This window comes from Liolophura sinensis, chromosome 6 (genome assembly GCF_032854445.1).
Source record: "Liolophura sinensis isolate JHLJ2023 chromosome 6, CUHK_Ljap_v2, whole genome shotgun sequence".
Classification (NCBI taxonomy): Eukaryota; Metazoa; Mollusca; class Polyplacophora; order Chitonida; family Chitonidae; genus Liolophura; species Liolophura sinensis.
In genome coordinates this window covers 15,769,022-15,789,380 of record NC_088300.1, presented here as the reverse complement: position 1 = coordinate 15,789,380, position 20,359 = coordinate 15,769,022, and the positions used below count along the sequence as shown (strand labels likewise).

At 39.4% G+C, this 20,359-nt stretch overlaps 1 protein-coding gene across 3 annotated transcripts in view; it reads right to left on the bottom strand.

The window, feature by feature from the left end:
* LOC135466483 (calpain-A-like) overlaps nt 1-12,653 on the bottom strand; it is a 43,409-nt gene extending 30,756 nt beyond the window's left edge. For all 3 annotated transcript variants that reach the window (XM_064743981.1, XM_064743982.1, XM_064743983.1), the window contains exon 1: nt 11,958-12,653. In XM_064743981.1, the coding sequence (XP_064600051.1) occupies nt 11,958-12,350 (393 nt within the window). In that variant the 5' untranslated portion in view covers nt 12,351-12,653. The remainder of the gene's footprint in view (nt 1-11,957) is intronic.
* Nucleotides 12,654-20,359: the final 7,706 nt, after the last annotated feature.

Here is a 20,359-nt window from a genome sequence, read left to right as displayed (position 1 = left end):
TGACTCATGCTAGCTATCTAAACATAGGTAAATATAGCAAAGAGGGGGGTGGTGCGAGAACCATATGGTCAGAGGGCAGAGATTTTAAGCTTCAGCACTTAATGGATGTGAATGAGAGTCAGGCTGTGGCCTTACATCAGAGTCAAGTGTGGGGTGATGGAAAGGGTGGCAGTCTCTCACCTGAGATGATACTGAACAGGTAAACACACTGCACAGGTAACTGATGCTGAGGTGTAAACGTTGTATAGTGCAGATAGAGAGTAGCACTCAACACCTAACATTTAACCTAACCCTGTGATATATTACGACCCTCGGGTCATGATGGGCCTCTGGGGAGAAGAAAGACCTGCACTGGCAGGGTTATGTAAATGTTTTCAGATGTAACTGTAACATGTGGGTCGACATACTCACAGCACAAGTATCACCCACTGCATGTAAACCGCAAAGCTGTGACAGTAACAATAGATGTAGATCAAAGAGGCAGCTACAGCAATGCATGTATGCTTACACGAATATTTGAAAGGCATTTTTAAGATACAAAAGATTAACTTTAACATTTATCAAGTGGCACGCATGTATACCCATAAAAAAAAAACAATATTTTGTTAAGTCCACATCAAGTTCTTTAAACAAGCATGCACTGTGTGCACGTCAAAACAAGTATATACATTTACTGATTATATTTAGCCCTAGATTGAGAACTAACATGATCAAAATGATCAGAAGTCAAGCTAATATGAATGATAATGATTAAATTATGCATATTATGGCAAATTTTATGCTGGACAAATGTTTCTTTAACACAATAGGCCCTGACAGTTTTCCGCTAATGAACTGTCTAGTGCGTTGATCAATCAGGAAGATGTGCCATTCGGTATAGCATCTTCCTTCTACTAAATCCTATAATACAGTCACAACATCAGGTACTGGTAGATCAATATACATGGCCCAGCCCTCCTAGGTTTCTGGTCAGCCTAGCAGCCAACATGTAATGATAGAGTGACCATCAGCATCCTGTGTCAGCATTGCCCCAGGCAGGTCAATGGGTGTTCTTAATAAACACACCACTAGCCCAGGGTAATGACCCAAGAGCCTCTCACCAATGTGGTCACTGAGTTCAAGTCCAGCTCATGCTCCCTTCCTCTCTAGCCGTATGTGGGAAAGTCTTCCAGCAACCTGTGGATAGTCGTGGGTTTCCCCCGGGCTCTGCCCGGTTTCCTCCCACCATAATGCTGGCCGTCGTCGTATAAGTGAAATATTCTTTGTGTACGGCATAAAAAACTAATCAAATAAAACAGTAAATCAAATAAATAATAAACACACACTGTTATGGTCATTCTCACCATCCATATGAAGGTCTTCTATCATGAAAATGATACCCTTATACAAGCATGGTATGAAAATGTAAATTACCTTGAAGTGGTTTTGATTACTTACGACCACAGGTATATAATCCTATATGTTCACAATTAAGCAATAAATGTATGCAAGATTGCAGAATAGTAACATTGGGCACAGTAAGTACATGTATATGTTTACTAGTAATTATGATATGACATCGCAGCCAGGAACTGCTATGTTTAGTCCGTAACTCCATAAACCCAATTGCCATCATACGGGTGGAAGATTTTTCAGTAGGTTCTAAAATACAAATATTAAAACTAAACAAACAAATCTAAATGTGAATATTAGTGATGGAAAATGATCAGAACTGTACATTTACATTCTGAGAACATTTCAGGCGATAGTGAACTGACAGACTGTATATTCTGTGATATGGTCAGCTATAGAAGATACACGTATACAGCTTCTGATCAACGACAGTGGGTTTATGTGTGTGCATGTTTTGCTGTCACAGTGATGTCTGTAGAGCATTTCCTTTTTTCATGCCAGTGGCCAATGGTCCCTCTTGTTTCTAACATGTACTATTTCTGGTATGATACAGTATTTAACATTTATGTACCATATGTGAAATTGCTGATTTATGGCTGTACATACAAAATGACTCCTGCAACAGATTAGGCAAAATTCACAGAGCTATGTGATCAAAGATAGGAATAATTGTGGCTGGTGTTTTGACTTAAAACTTTGTTGTCACAAACTGTTATTAAGCTCTGCGCCTGTAAGGCGCAGTAGGCAGGGATCTGTGTTTATAGTGGGGCAGATCAGCCAAGTAAACAGACCAAGCCTGGTTCATGACAACACTGCTCTCCTATAAATATCACTGGTACAGATGATGGGGCAGAAATCAGCAAACACCAAAAAACAGAAAATTCAAGTGGAATTTTGAAATACATACTTCAATAGATTTTTTATTAAAAGGGGAAAAACAATCCATGTTCTTTCAAAAAGAAAAAAAATGGCACCTGCTATTTAGGAATTTATGCACATTTTTAATTTCTAATTTTTGTAATTTCAGGGCTTCACAAGAAGTATAATATTCTCACTGTACACAAAATGATGCTTTCAGAATATGCTTGAATAAACAGTCAACTGGCAAACATGAGAAAAGGTTGAAGAATTACGGTAGACAGTTTACAGCACACCTTTACATCCATATCTCCCCCATTTTTCTGAGAACCCACAGAAACCTTTTTTTTTTTTTTTTTTTTTTACAACAGACAGGTACCTTGGGGAGGGGGTGCCAGTACAATTTAAGATCAAGACTTCTTAGATCTCTGCTTTCTTCCTCTCCCATCAATTTGTCACAGTTTCACACCTGGAGGTCGTTAGTGATCCTCATTGCACAGAATGCCTTCAGGTATTTTGAGATACTACAGTACGTGTAGAGCATTCAGGGAAGCTCCTACAGTATAAAGCACACTTAAAACAACCAGGCTGTACCTCATCAATATGTCTCGTTTTTGACATATGCACTGCATTCTTCACACCTGCTTCGAATTGACATATACACTGCCTTCTACACACATGCTTCGAGTTGACATATGCACTGCGTTCTACACACATGCTTCCAGTTGACACATGCACTGTGTTCTACACACATGCTTCGAGTTGACACATGCACTGCGTTCTACACACATGCTTCGAGTTGACACATGCACTGCGTTCTACACACATGCTTCCAGTTGACATATGCACTGTGTTCTACACACATGCTTCGAGTTGACATATGCACTGCGTTCTACACACATGCTTCCAGTTGACATATGCACTGCGTTCTACACACGCTTCCAGTTGACAAATGCACTGCGTTCTACACACATGCTTCAAGCTGACACATGCACTGCGTTCTACACACATGCTTCCAGTTGACATATGCACTGCGTTCTACACACATGCTTCCAGTTGACATATGCACTGCGTTTTACACACATGCTTCGAGTTGACATATGCACTGCGTTCTACACACATGCTTCGAGTTGACATATGCACTGCGTTCTACAAACATGCTTCAAGTTGACATATGCACTGCGTTCTACACACATGCTTCAAGTTGACATATGCACTGCGCTGTACACATATGCTTCAATATTGGCTAGAGAACCTGCATAGCAAATCACTGAACCTCACTTTTGAAGATTCCTCTGTCTCAGTTATGTCAACATAAAACAGCCCAACTGCCAATGTGTGAGTCTATTTTGTAAAGACGTGTACAAACTACGGATGCTCCCACATCTAGGTGAAGATGGATGCATACTGTAACTCATATGATAGGCCTATACATAAAACTCTACATGTTATTATATCAAACCAGGTGGTGCAGAACATTCGTTTTTTTCTTCTATCCAGAAGTAGGTGTTTCAGTTTTCACAGGTGCATTATGGCTTTGACATAAGCCTAATAATGAGACTTAAGTATAGCCAAGGTATACATCGCACACCAGGTGTTGAGTCTAGCTGTCTTTATAAGGCAAAAATATCCCTCACTTCCAGCAAATACAGCTAAAAAAAGGTGGTCATGCTACATGTAGGTTGTTTTTTTGTAGTAGAGAAAGGTGTAAGCTGAATGTACTGGTCTGGCATGCTACCATGCAGAAATGAGTGCGTATGTGATTTTGAAGATTCTAAATTTACATGAATAATAAGGAAAATCAATGCCTCCTGTAACCTGAATGCTCTCTGTGTCAGCAACTGGTAAGTGGGGCTGATGGATGATGTGTGATTGCCTAAGCTACCCCAGTCCTCTGGTACACAGATATCTAGGTCAGGTATGTTTGACTTCCTAGTCCCTCTGTTAAAGTGAGAGGGATACACAGTACTAGGTCAGTTTAGCTGGTCAGTATTATGGCAAATGTCTACAGCTATGAATGATCAGCTGTCAGACAGATTATGAATTCACAACTTCTCATTGCATAATACTGCCAGAGGGTACCTTGCCAGTGTTTGCAAGGTGTAAAATGTTAATCACACATGTTAATCTAGAGGCAGTAACTTAATCAAGAACAGTAGTACCTTATCCATCGTTACGTCTGTACCTGACGCTGTAACATGTTTATATCCGCCAAGAAACAAGGAATTAAGTGTGATAGGTATAAGATAGCTAAACAAAGACAGGGTTTTCTACTGTTACTACAGAATAAAGACGGAAACATTTCAGAAAGCAACTGAGGGCATGACCATAAGACAGCAAGCAAGGAATATTTCCTGGTTCAAATTTTCCCACACTTTTTAATTTTAGTAAGGACATAGTGAATATGACCTTGGTAAATGAAACTAACAGTATATCTCTTGAGAATTCTGGTAAATGACCTAATGTATATGATATTAGTTCTCTCTCAATGTGGTCATTTTAGACAGCCCATTCCCTGTGAGACTATATAATGTTCAGACTGTATTATAATATCACATATACAATGGACAATGGTGAATGTTCCTATGGGTCTGAAAGTTACTCAGGTTTTTACATATCTCTGTCCCATTTAATCCCTGTCTACTCTGCAGTCTGGATTCAATGGTGCCAGCAGGCTGACTTATTGGAGCCAGACTCAGACAGCATGTGGCTTGAGCTGCCACTACCAACTATTTGAAAACAAACCATTATCTGTATAGACCATTACAACATTGCCTTTGAATGCTGAACAACAAATGCCTTTGTAATTGATGTAATATCAGAGACCTTTGGAGAGAAGATGAGATCAGAAATGATAAGACCACAACAAAGATACAAGCTTATAAGAAGCCATAAAGACAACCAACAGTAGCTGTGGTATGCCATGAAGCCCAGAAACACACATGGTTATTGTTTGCCAGTGAGTCTACTTTGATGAATGGTACAGACTGATGTCTTCCAGGTTACAACAGCTTTCTGGGTCTTCAAATCCTTCTTTTCTGGGGGTATCCTAGTCTCCAGGTCATCTTGCTCTAATGTGGGCAAACGATCATCTTATCTTCCCAAGGAAATACACCTACATGCACTTTAGCAAAACCTCTTCTCATGGTTTCAGAGAATACCGTGTTCCTTCTTATTCTTCTTTGTTCTTCTTTGAACACCATAATGTTTGTTATACTTACACCAGTAAATAATGATACTGCTTGCATTGACGGTACAGTTCCATACAAATGCTGACACTCTGTGTTGTCATGACAATAGTCTATGAGTCAGCCGAGTCTATGAGTGTTGCCTTGTAGCAGATTTAGTTATTTCACTGCTGGTTTAACTAAATGCCTTGCTCAAGAATTCTTAGTGGTAGGTGGTACACCATCTCAGAATGTAGCAGAGATACTTTCGGGTCCTGGTGTAAATAGCTCACTCCCGATTTCACATTCAAATAATTGATGATGATACATTGTAAAATAAGTTAAACTTTGCCAAGAAGTCATTTCACTTGAAATTTCTGTTCTGTGAACATCAGAGGACATTACATTTGTTTGTTGTATGCTCAAGTAATGTGCTTTAATCCTTACTGGACAGGTTTGGTTAATACTGTGAACCTGGACACATTCTTGTTAATATTAAAGAAGCGAGTTTCACCAATCAAAGGCCCTTGATGCCAGTACCCTGAAGGCATTCCCCCTTGATGGGAGAAGTACCAGGCATGGTCGATGGAAACATTTACATATGTCCAAAACACTACACCAGCCAACCTAACACACAGTGCTGGCTTCTTGCTCATGGAGAATTCTATAATTCTGCCAAGCTCATCCTTTTTTGGCAGGCACTTCACAAGACACTCTTCCCTCCTCAACCCCTACCTTCCCTACCTGTGCTGCACTAAAGCTGTTCCCTAGCCTTGGCCTTCACTCACTTGAGAAGACCCAGGAAAGAGTCTCATTTATCTTATCTGTGCTACCTAACTTTGACTCAGACATTTCCACAGGCATCTGGTGTTCGCCTTGTCAATACAAAATATCTGAACAAACATAAAGAGGAACACACAAACAGATTGTATAATAAAAGGCTTTTTATCAGTTTGTTTTTGTCAACTCATTCTCTCAAGACTAATGTCACAATTTTACCTACCTGAAGGAGAAAATGCATTGACTACAAATGCCCAATACTATTAGTAACAATGTACAGTACAGTGGATATTTAAGAGTATAAAGAAAAACAATTGTACTAAGACAATTCCCTATGAAATTCTACACCTGAGTTTACTTCATGTTGACATTCATTTTGTTATGCAGTTAAAATTTATCCAATGCTGAGACAATTTTTCCTCTTTCAAATTGGCTGTCTTTATATCATACTAGATCTAAACACTGTTCCTACTCTATACACCAGATGGCGCTGTTACACACCATACAAGCCTCAGTGTAGTTTGGGCTTGAACAAAAAGATAATAGATTGTTAATACAGGCAATCATGTGAATACAGGCAATCATGTGAAGGACTGTGAATCGCATGCAAATGTTTTCCTATACCACATATACGTATGCATGTCTAGCTTAATTCTGTTCAATGCACAGAATGGCATGTTAATTATTTTATATTTTCTGTCTTTTCTAATTACATGTATGACTCAATCGGAACACCTGCACAAGTAATCTTCTGTCTTGTAAAAAAATATAGCCCAAAGCTAAGCTGGACGTCCCTATTGCATCGCCCACCTTCGGTCATGTAGACTTCCATGCGGACAATTTCACTAAAAAAATGGCTCAAACCCTACCTTCTTTTTGCCATCCACCGATTCCCTGAAACATCCGCAATGTAATATGTCAAAGCCAGCATAGGTAAAGCTATCTTTCAGCAGCAATCCAGCTGCTTAAACCTTTGAATTGACAACTCAAATCAACATCTGCCATGTTTGGAATTTTATTTTCATATCCGGGCAGTGTGATGGGCCGCGAAAATTTTATCTCATTCTCTATTTACAGAGCATGGAATTCTTAAAGAGAATGTTGGGTAGGAATGTTCAGCTTAGCTCTGGGATAAGAAAATACTGAGTTTATTTCTGGACATGTACATGCACCTGTGCCCGGATAAAATATTTCAGTTTATTGAAACATCACAGGTACTTTATCCACTTATATAACTGCTTAACATGCTGTGAAGAATGTACGAAACTGTAGCCATTAAAATGTACATTGTACAGCTTTTATACATAAATGATCACCATACGCTGGCTTGCTAGTTACATATACTATGCCTGCTTTATGCATTTTGTAATGGAATTCACACTCACACAGTAAAGTTTCTTTTCATATTACTATGCATGTATTTGCCAAACAGAAACCAATACTGATTGTTTAGTTAGCCAATGTATTGGCAAGGGCTTAACAGTATCGTTCATATCCTAATTATGAGCATACTAATAATATGGTGTTAACAGTTTAGGTTCTAAGACCAAATCAGCTAAATGCTGGCTCAGGTCACATCTTAATCCACCTAGGTCTCTCCTGGGCTGAAATAGCAGTGACCTGTATGGTTTGACTGACCATGCAGGAACTGGTCAATCAGTCGGGTTACCATAACCTGGCACTCTTAAGGGTCAATTCAACACTGTCCAAACAGCAGTAATTTTACAACTACAGTCACAATAGGGGCATAGATGCATGGACAGCATACCTGTATCTGTAGTCCAGCTACAACACCAGGTCAGAGATAGGATCTAGTTTTACTGGTGCCTGGGTACCATTGTAAAAAGTTATTGTCAAGTTAAAGTTCCTTTTCTTTTTTGTCCAGAAAAACTTCCGATCATATAATGCATGGGCAGAACAATTTACAATAATGTCAATCATATATACTCCAGAGTTCAGGTTATTACGTAATACATGTACTTGTTAATATGCTTATTACATAATACAAAGTCTTCTATTCTGCTACATACATGTTCATACAACATTCATTTGGTCTTAATTGAGCTGACACTTTGGTCCACTTTTCTATTCAGAAACCAACCACATACTACCCACAATACTGCATAATGGAGTCCCATGCATGTGAGAAAGTGTAACCCACTAATTACACCACATATAACAGGAACAATAAATCCCCTCCATGACTGTAACAACCACTAGGCCAGGTTTAAAACACACTAATACAGTACAGTAAGTCAGCAGGACTATGCAGGAATGCAAGCTGTGAGGAGTGTAATTAAAAGCACTGAAATTACACATCAATTGTACACGTGGAATGTGTGTGGAAATATGTACACATACTATATATAAAAAGTTCTAATTACGCTAATGTTTGCACAACTAAAACTGTGACAACCAGTCTACCCACTCCACCGTCATAATCACGAGAGCTATGTGCAGGTATTACTGGTGGAAGAGTTGAATCCAGTCATAGAATAGCTTGGCTACCTGGCAACCACCGGACATTTTACCTTTAAATGCCACCATTTAGCGCTTGAAACATTAAATGACAAATGTTAAATCAATTGTACACTTTCAGAAAATTTCTTAACGATTATGCTTTATGGCAAATATATGTATTACTCTGAAAAATGTTGGGAATTAGTCTCGGTTAAGATTCTGAAAAGAGATCCTCAATCCTTCAGATCAGGAGTCAAAACCTATATATATATATAATCATTGCTCTCCAGGGATCAAAAGACACACTACACATGTACAATTATAGAACAGTACATTTACTACTAGTCATACATTTACATAAATATTTGCACCCACATCTACAATAGACATGAGGAACTTTTGTAAGGACAGGAATTGAACTGGTTCGTACTACAAACAATGGACTGGTTCGTACTACAAACAATGAACTGGTCAGCCCAGACATAATTCTGAGCTACACCCACCATGATAGTGTTGGTAGCTCTGGGAGAACTGTCAGCACATGTTCTTGTATGTGGCGCTCTAACACATAGATGATGGATACCTGTAGCAGAGCTGAGCACATGTACATGCCCTTAGAGATAACTGTAGCATAATTAAGATGCCATGCCCCGAGGGCTGAGGGTTCTACCACAACCCCAATACCCACACATGCTTTAATACTGGTATACAGTTGCCTACCAAATTAGATAAACATAATGAGAACAAAAACAAATTAGGAGATATTATTTAATCCTCAGCTAGGTTCTTCCCTACGATGTCCAGAGACTCAGTCATCAGTGCAAAACATAACTGAGTAGATTCCAAACACAAATTTAAATAATCAATTAATTAATGTGGTTAATCATTTATGTGATCATGTTTGTATTTGTACTTTCTCAAAATAATTACTACAAATATTTCTATATATATATGCAATTTTTTATTTCTTTTACACATACTACATGTACGACATAGGTTTAGCCAGGGGCAGGGGGGTGTCTCATTGTGCTTGAGATGCTTAGCCCGAAAATCTGGTCTAAGAATGACTTCTGTTTACTTCTAAGCAGAAATCACTGCCATCCCTAACTAAACCTTACCCAACATTAGAAATTCACAGCCGATTTCTTGGCTATGAGATGCCCATAGCCAAGTTGAGTGTCCCCTCCACTAAATTAACATGGGAGAGATGGTGAAAATAGGAGAAAACTGGAAAAAACTGGAAGATTGCCGGATATCAAATTCTGGTGAAATATATGATGTACGATAATGTTAATTTTTAGATTAAATGACTTGAAATTTCGTTTCAGCTTCCATATAAAGATGATCCAATGGCTTTGCAAGCCTATGCGAACTGCTAGATTAAGATGGTGAACACGTGTATATGAGGAGCCATCTTTTGATGTGCTTCATGCAATACCTGATGCTATGTACACGACACGAAAAGGGACCTGTACACTTCACTGTCAGAGTATTGTTATGGCATTGAACAAATGAGGTCTGGAAACTGACTAGCTTGACTTTCAGTCAGTGACATCTATTTTTAATACATACTTGAAGAATGAAGGTGTGGTGGGTATTAAAATTTCAACAGGTGTCAGAGGTAATTATGACACACAGCAGGTAATTTCAGTTACTTGTCCGATTGTTACCAAGCTGTCATAACCATACAAAACTGTAATACCACTGTTCCACTCCAGCAAACCTGTTTTTAACAAGGTGGGTCATGTGCACATATGCACGAATGCATGGCCAAATAGGAAACCTGCATTACAGGCGACAGAATGCCAAAGGTGCTAAGACCTGTCAAGTTGTGGTGTTTCATTTCATGCAAGCAAAAAAGCAATTGTTTCTCATCAAGATGGTAACTGTTGTGCAGTATCCGCTTTATATAACAGCCCAATATAACTCAATCATCCTCTATGTATTAATGTATAGTAAATTATTATCACCATGCTTTCTATAAAAAAAAACAACCCCCCACCCCCAAAAAAAAAACAAACAAAAATTAATATGCATAAAAAATTTACTCAGGAATTGTAAACAATCAGCTTTACACGGTCTCCTATTGTTGACCCACTTCGCAGCAGTTAATTGTGAAAAGCAGATTCTTCAGTGAGATGACATACATCACTCCACCATGTTACAGCACCAAATTTTTTACAACCCCAAAATCTCCATTATGAGAGAGATTGTACATTTCATATATATGTCATTAAGTGCTCTACAGCCCCGTCCAGACTACCCAACATCACTCAACTTTTGTTGACTCAACAAGAGTCAACTTGAAGTTGAGTCAACAAGTTGAGCAGTCTTGAGTAATCTGAATGGGTTCTTCAACTCCGTTCAACAACACTCAACACCATCCAACTTTGTTGAATCAGAAATGTGCATGTGTATTTTTTTTTCAACAAGTTGAGTCAAGTTGAGTGAACGCAGCCAATCAGCAGGCATGTAGAAATAACGTGACCGTCATAAGGCATGTGGCCTGGGCATAATGGCTGCGCCAAAGGCGAAAGAGAGAAACTGATTTCACAATGAGACAGTTTCTTTGATACATGAGTATGGCCATGGCAATTAGCGCAGCCGTTAAGCCAACGACAAGATTCTTCCAGCTGCTGCTTGTCATTGTGTCTCCTGCACTGGAGAGGAAAATGAAAATTTCCCTCCAATTTATTGAAAATTTCGAAAAAAAAAACACAGCTCACCACAGTTCAACATACAACAACAGTGTTGGACAATGTTCAACTATCTGATTTGTGTGGAGGGGACACTCAACTTCCCTCAACAGCATTCAACTTGCTGTTGAGTCAACAAAAGTTAAACGATGTTGGATAGTCTGGCCTGGGCTAACTGCTACATCTCTAGGTCATGAATTAGGTTGTGGGTTTCACTCATTAACATGCATTTACAGTAAGTGGTCGCTCTGTTTCCTTGTATGTATTTACACCATGGTCTGTGGACACCCCATGCACGCAGCAGGATCAACAATTGAGGAGTTTGATGAGCTGTATATGTTCATCTGATAATAAGGCTATACGGTGGAGTCACAGATGAATGCATGAGCGATGATGGTGAATATGATGTAAAACAGCCATGTGTACGATTGGCCGTTCATGTACTAACCTCAAAAAATGCATTGCTGTAGCATTGTGGTGTAGAAATTATTTGATATGACGGGGACGGTGAAAATAAATAGGTTGTCATGGTAGTTACAAAAATTATGCCGAGCGACCCTCGTGGAGAACGCTGAGAAAGGGTGATAAAGCTACTGTAACTTACATGGGGTCTCTTCCACTCAAACGGCCTTGGAGGGCGCTTGCTGAAAAAGATCGAGGCATCCTCGGCTTCGAACTCGGGATCTTCAAACAGGATTCCTTCCGACTGGCACTTCTCTTTCAGCTGATCATAACTCTGCGTTTCAAGACCGGAAAATGGGTTCTTCTGGCTTTTCCTGGACGGTCTGCCGATGTTTCTGGGTGGAGTGTAGAAGGCAGACTTACGGTAGCTGCTTCCACCGCTCCCCCCACCGCCGCCACCGCCTCCAAAGCTGGGGAACCCAAACCCGCCATCTCCTCCGCCGATATTGAACCTAAATCCACCGATATCAATATCACCCGAATCTTGATTGAAGTTGAAACCCCCACCACCGAAATTGCCGAAGTTGCTAAACATGCTGAAAGTGTATATGTATAAACAGTTACTCCAAAATTTCGGCGAGTTTCCTCTGAAGGGAGGCTCTGTCTTTCTCTACCGTACTGATATCCCGGTCCGCTGCCCAGGCAACTCTCTACTGGACGGTCTCCACCAGCCGGCAAGCGCAAATGACGAGCTCACAGCAAGAGCAGTCAAGAAATCTCACATCAAGGGGTGCAAGACAACTAAGCAGCTCATCTACAACACCGACACAACAGAATCTTGCGGCTAACGTACTTAATTTTGCATTTCGGGCGAATTTTATATCCACCTATCCTTCCCTGTTGAAGACAGAATCTGATGTGCCGGTGAAAGCTGTGAGGACGAGCCCATTATATCCATGAGGGGCTACACATTCTCGGAGTGGGCGTGGTCATGGTCCCATAAAAAGAAAGCAATGAAGCAGATCGCTTACATTGCAAATGAACTGAACAGGCAACAACTTGTACGACCAGTAGTACTTTGTGGACAGATTCAGGGTTTAGAATTACGTAACATCAGTTTTTGTTACATAAAACCCATTGGTCTTTAAAGCCAGCGCAAGGCGATCGTGTTCAAGGCCTATCGGTAAAACTGTAAGTAATCGGTGTATTTCATTATGTGTGGCCAACACTACTAACAGTGTACATATGTACATAGCCTCAGTGGCAACGCTAGTTTTATTCTGACGAAAGATTAACACTGCATATAAATGCACTGATGAAAAATGCCATGGTAAGAACATGTAGTTATAAACAGATTAAATTTATACCTCCATGCTCGCTGGACTATGCACAGCAAGCACATTAATTTTAAGTTGAATCACCAGAAAATTAGTACACTAAAGTAAGTTTCATACACGCCTGGCAAAAATTCCAGCTCCAGAAACGTTAAAGTGCAAATTTTGCATTCCGCCAATTAACGCATTTTGTAATTCTATCTCTCCTTCACTGACAAATACGTAAGTCCATTTCCTTGTTTTCGGGCAATGATTTTAATTAATCGGAAAATGTAAAACAAAAAATATATATGATTAAAGTTTAAAAGCTTATGTTTGTGTATTTATTATATTTTGAGACAGATTTGTAATATTAACATACTTTCTCCACGACTTAAGTTAGAACACTAAAACTAGCACCCTCCCCCACTAAAGTCGTATGGTATGGTCTGTACAAAGCCCACAGAGTTGCTTCCCCTGTTCCTCAGATTTACGTACATTCATACTCAAACGAAACGGGTTAGGAACGATCAGCATGTAAAAGTATAATGTTGTCATCACAAACACAGAGTGAAGGCCATGCCCAAAGATTTTGGTTTTGCTTAAGACGTCCGTACATATCAGGAAATAGACAAGAAAAATATCAGGAAATATCAGGTTCTATGAGTATTCCTTTGACATAACAATCTACAGCTATACATTAATTTATTGCCACGTTTGCATGGGTCTGTAGCTACCATATACCCTATACATATCTACGCACGCCCCCGCTTTGTTTATTTATGACAAGACTGGGGGGAACCCACGAACATCCGCAGGTTGCTGAAAGACCTTCCGACGTACGACCAGAGAGGAAGTCAGGATGAGCTGGACTTGACTTCACAGTGACCGCATTGGTGAGAGACTCCTGGGCGCTTTCGCTGGGCTAGCGCGCAAACCAACTGAGCCACAGAGCCCCCACACCCCCACCTCCACGCTTTGTGATGACAAAGATTGTATACAAACAGAAGGAAGGTGTGACAAACTGCTCCACAAGAAATTTAAGAATGCTATGTTACAGTAACGTGACGGTATTACTAATAGGTATAGGCCTAAACCATAACAATATGCAAATAAAAGACTGCGACGTTTATATTACACAGTGTTACAAAAACATTGTATAACAATTTGGAACAAATAATTATAATCCAGATGAAGGTGGACTTGGCGAAATATAATTGCTACCAGTTTGGGTCCAGGGGCCGCCTAGGTCCCGGAAGCTTTCGCCATTTATATCTCTGGAGACGCAATTTAGGCGATTTCTGGTGAAAAAAATTGTTATAAATCCAATGTGCGTCATCCTTTATTTTTTTTTTTTGCGTATTTTTATTCAAACCGCTCAGCCGATATCATTTCGTCTACAGAAAAGAACAGGGGATTTACCCCCCCCCCCCCCCGCCCCCACCCCCCATTTTAATTTCAGGGCGGGCTTTTGGGGCGTGGAATCACCCACTTACAAGCTACACAGTATATGTATACACGCACCCAATGATTCCTCGTCGTCATATAGCTGATAAATTGTATATACGTCGTGTGCTTGGGCTCTAGACACCAGAATGACACCCCACCCAGGCAAATTATATTTACACCGGGCCAACCAGTTCTCTTTCCTTGCTCTATGATCTCTCAGTGATGTGCGCCTAGCGAGGCATTTTTAAAGTCTTTGGTATAACCCAACCCGCGGCTGAAAAATTGTTATGTACGATGTAAAACCCAAAGCATACAAATTTACATGTATTTTACCTCAGATAATTTTGCCGATAGCAGCCGTATAGTCTGTGGTAAAGGAAAAACTTGATTCATAAAAAATGATAAATAGGACAATGATCTCAGAATGAAATGTATATGTATATATATATATAGCTCGTACCAAGGCTTTATTATATACCGGTACACCGTCAATACTTTTACATTGGCACTAATTATAACATGAACGAATATTCATTTTCAGAAAATTTATTTTCATTTCTTAATTTGGTCTTAAACTCTCCATGGTTCCGTAAGAACTGATCACTTATATATGATACAGCAGTTATAGGTTTATGGGTGGAGGAAAACGGCTAGGACATTGGGGAATTCCCTGTACCTTGTTAAAATTATACCCGCATGACAACTCCTCTGATCGAAACTATGCGGATCTCCATATCGTGCTTAGATTGAAGAAACGGCACTTATAGGTATATGTCTCCTCTGCGTCTGTTTCAGCAACTGAAATTTACATTTGATCCGCGATAAAATAATTTACCTGTAAAATAAATTAAGATTTCAGTCCTCATATGATGCTGCAAGAGCAGTTAAAGTATATGTATATCGGGATATGTGGATTATAAATTGTATCTATAGGCTAGGCCTACTGTGATGTTTCAGTGGGAGCGAATGTTAACATAACTGTTCTATTATTTTTCTGTTTCTCTGCCTATCAGCTCACCTGGAGGTCCGTCAGCTGCTTTACGCGGGGAAGGGTTATGGACGGACTTGAATGGACCTTGGAGAATAGTTTGTCTTTGGCCTTGGGCCAAGCATCAGTCCATTTAAAAGAAAAGACAACACCAGGCGAAATGTATATATATGCATCGATAAAGTATCCCCCAAATTGTTTAAAAACCCCAGCTTTGCATGTATGGGATGTTGTTTACAGCCGAAAATATCGCAAATCAAAGTAAACAAAATCGATCGCATTTAGAAAAGCGAAAGCGACGCAAACTTAATTTTGATCAGTCAGGTTTACGAATTATCTCTTTAATCCAATTTTATGAACGCAACTGCTTCCGCTTACGTACATGGTTTGCCTTTCAGCCATGCATATGAGGGTGGAGTACAAGTGACGGGACATCCTGTTTCCGATTGCTTTAATACGGCGCATCCCAAAGCCTTAGATTACACAATGCATGCATGATTTATAATGAATTACGAAGCACATCAGAAAGATTTGTGTCCGTTTCCACCATTCCTCCTGAACAACTAAGGCTATATTATATCTGTTGTTTTTTTCTTTTTAGTGGCGCATACGGATCTGGATACAGGATGATTTAAACGATTCTTCGTCATTGTCAAATGCCTATCATTATAACGTAAGGGGAAAATGTATGCAGGGATTTTGATGAAATTGTGTGTCTCTTTGCTTTGGCACTAACACCAATCCTTTGCATTTTGGTGTTGATCTGATCCAGGGACTTTGGAACGATTCTTCACCATTTCAATTTAAAGAAAGTAGACTTATACGTGCACGGAGTTTGATGGAACTTCGCGAACAACTTGGCCTCTGTAAAAGAACCAATTCATTACATTTCAATGTTGAGCTGGAGCTGAATCCGGGTATAGAAATTTTGAAACGATTCTTCACCATCGTTGATATTGAAGCCGAATGAGGACATCTCGTCGCGGGGCCCCGACTTAGTTGTTCAATCATATGCAATACTATAGGGGTTAGAATCTAGTTGATCCACTGAACAGCTTAGCGTAATATAAGAGCAGAGTAACTCCGAAGAAATTCATTTTGACGATATCAGTATTTCAACTTTAATTAAGTCACCTCCTGAGGATGTAAATGAATTAAAACAAACTAATTTGGCGACAATCGCACGATGAACGTTTCTTGGCAGACAGAAATTTCCGTTTGTGTTTCATTCCGTCTACATGGTACCAAGTCTGTTTATTTATTTGACTGGTGTTTTACGCCGTGCTTAAGAATATTTCGCTTATACGGCCAGCATTATGGTGGGGGGAAACCGGGAATCCGCAGGCTGCTACCAAGTCAAGAAAATATTAATAACTATTGTGTATTTCGATGATTTATGTATCGGGTAATATACCTTTCGATTCATGCAAGAACTTGTCTCTGAAGTCCCATGTCCGCTTTTCTGTAGAATTCATGAAAATCGTTACAATAAAAAAGTGATGCTAAACGAAGAGGAACTAAACAATACTTTCTTATGCATGTATGTTGGGGGTGGGTCTTGTGGTGGTGGGGGCGACTGTTTCAGAGTGTCTGGCAGGGTCAACGCATCGGATAAAATGTCTGACACAGGTCATTTTACATTCCACAGCATGTAGTTTTTCAGATATAGATTTTATATATATATATATATATATATATATATATATATATATATATATATATATCATTGGGTTTATCCAGTACCGCCAATATTTAGGCTAGCCTAATTGTTATATAAGGCGATGGGGGCGGGGGAACTATTTCAACGCGTCGTTCGCACATGTTGAAACTCACACAATTTTCAGCTATCCCAGTTTGGTTAAAAGTAAGTCACCCCATACATCAAACGGCGTTTCCGTGATTTTTCCTTAAGCACCATTCACACTTAGACGTTTTTTTTTTTTTGCCGAGCTGACGTAATGTAATCGTGTTTACATTTGTGGCACAGACTCGTGTGCGTTCGTAATGAATTCGTATTCTATTTTCCTGTTGGCGAAAATTTCAAAAAGTTCAAACATTTTGTAACTGGACACAGGTTCTTAATGACTCGTAAGTACTCGTAAAAGCTTCATAAATATTGGTGAAACTATCGGTTGCAATAGTAGTGGTAACAATGGTATCATTCCGTAACCATCACCATATCGCAGCAGTGCTCAAAATCAAGGCAGAATAGATACCGAATATATAGACTTAATAAGTACTTACCATACAGTAAAGAATGGTACCAATTGAGTTTCTTTTAGTTTATTCGCCCTTTTTTAAAAATCAATTACTAATCATTTACGAATCTTCCCGAACGTTTCGCGACTTGTTCATGATTGTCGTAAGCTTGTCATTAAATTCACGCAAATTTACCTCTTTCTACAGGATGCAATACGAATTTAATTTGTCGCAACAGTTCGGCACAACGTTCGTCTAGGTGTGAACTGGGCTTAAGGGTAGTATACTTGTGTGCTTAAAGGATACAAAAAAGGAAATATCAAACGAAGAGTATGGTTTTAAGGATAATAAAGAAAGATATTTCTGAAAAAAATTAAAAAAATATATTCGGACTGACCGTTATGCCTCAGAAAAATCGTTGTTTATATCCATTTTTATGTGCCCCTCCCCATCAAAAAAATAATGAGAACTTATATATATGTTATATATATATATATTGTTACGACCCAAACTGCCTGTATTATGAAGAGATGGCTTGTTCGAAATACACGACAGTTTAGCCGCACAAAGAAGTAACCAAAACCAGCAGATTTTATTTTACAACAATTTATTAGGTTTAACAACAACAGATAATAAGACTTATACAAATACTAAAGTACTTAAGTTTAACAAGAAAGGATAGCAGTATCTATACAAATACTAAAGTACTTACATGTACAACGGTGTCAAGTGTAAACGGACGCATATATTCCACAATATATACCACACAGGCATAAATGCTCAGAGGCAAATTCACAAGAGGGAAAATCCACTGTATAACTGAGTGTATGACGAAATATACACAAAATTCCACAGACAGTGTCCGTGTCCTGATAAGCACTGTGTACACAAGAGCACAAATTAAATATACAAGTTCAGACTGAACAAGTGCTCGGTGGAGATAGGATATAACAAAGCCAGAGGCTATAAAGACACCAAAATTCAGCACAAAAGGCCTACTAAAGTGATACACAGCGAAAGCATCCAAAACTCTCAATAATTCTCCGTTCTCTTCCTTTGACCTACTTTCATAGGTCTTATAGGCCTCATAGGCCTGGTGGAATTGTCTAGAATAAGAAAATTCCTGAACACTTGATGTAAACAAACAGGCACCGAAATGAGCGTATTCTGGAACACTCTAAGGTAGAGGCAGACACTTTTGCACTTTTATATGTTTGACCACCTCGTATTCTGTGTAGTAAGAAATCGTGTTGATGTGCATATAGTCAGCGCACCATTGCGACATTTTAATTTAAAATGCACCAATACAACTTTTAAAGTTTAAACATGTTGTTGTGCTGACGCATTTAAGCTAGTAAAATATAAATAAAATATTATAGATACGCGCCTGCGCAGAATGTTAACTCCACGCAGAGCAATCTACGGATCTTGATCCAATGTAGCAAACATCCTAGAAGATGAAACACCTCGTCTTGCGCAAATGTGTTACTGGAAGGCGACATCTGACAAATAAAAGTGTCATTTCCTTTGGTGACAGAGTGACAACGCATCACTTTAAGTTAAAATGTTGCGTTGTGCGTGTTATCAGTTGATGGATCAAAAGTTAAATTGGCGTGGTTCTCTGTCTTCTTGGTTCCATGTTGTATAGGGCGACAAAACGATATTTTATTTATAAAATGACGCGATATACTCTTACGCAAACGAAACGGAGCGACAAAAATGTTGCGCTGTTGATGTTTGCGGATGACAAGATGCACTTTACTTGGCCAAACGAAACATTTGTGGTCAACAATAACGCATACACCAGGCGGATGACCAGTGGTCGGTGGCTGATTGCGGCCAGACTGGCATGTTCTCATGATGTTGACAAACGTTTTAAACTTCACCGCTGACTGTTATTCAGTAGGGTGACAGTACAGAAAGATCTATCACCGTCTCGCCATCGGAAACAATGGCAAAAAAGTGTCCCGATGCTGTGATTCTTTACCCGGATGCCCTTGATCTATATCAAAGGATAAAAGACAACATAACATCCTTCCTGTGTCGAGTAAGATTCCATATATTCTCCATCAAAAGCAAATGTCAACTGCTTTGGTTTGTACAGGCAAGTGTAGACAGATAATTATGTTCAACTAAAGCATGAGCATCAAACCAGGGGTTTTCTCTACTGAAAAAAACACTGAAAGACATGCACTTCGAAACTCACAGTAGTTTGCAAAAGTTGTGGATTATTTAGAATGACAAGCGATGCATACATACTCTTTGATTGATTGTAAACGTTCCACTCTGACGAAGAATCAAAAAGTCAAAATTCAAATCACACTGATGAAATCACACGACCATGAAGAGTTAGGGAGTGCCTTCATAGGTGGAACTGGCGATGCGGTTACTCTGGAAACATTTTGTGATTGGTCTGAAAACTCTTGAGATTTCCGGCATTTTTGAAATGTATAAAACAGATCGCACACAACCATTTAATCTGACCAGTAAGAAAATTAGTAAGATGACTGATCGCATTTGGGTTAGCACAGTCATGAGGACTAACAGCAAAGACTCCACAGCCCAAGACAGAAAGAGGCGCAGCGTCACTACGGACACTCGCGCCACCCTCCGCCGCTTCTGCTCCAGTGAGAAGGAAAACTTTCGAACGAAGCG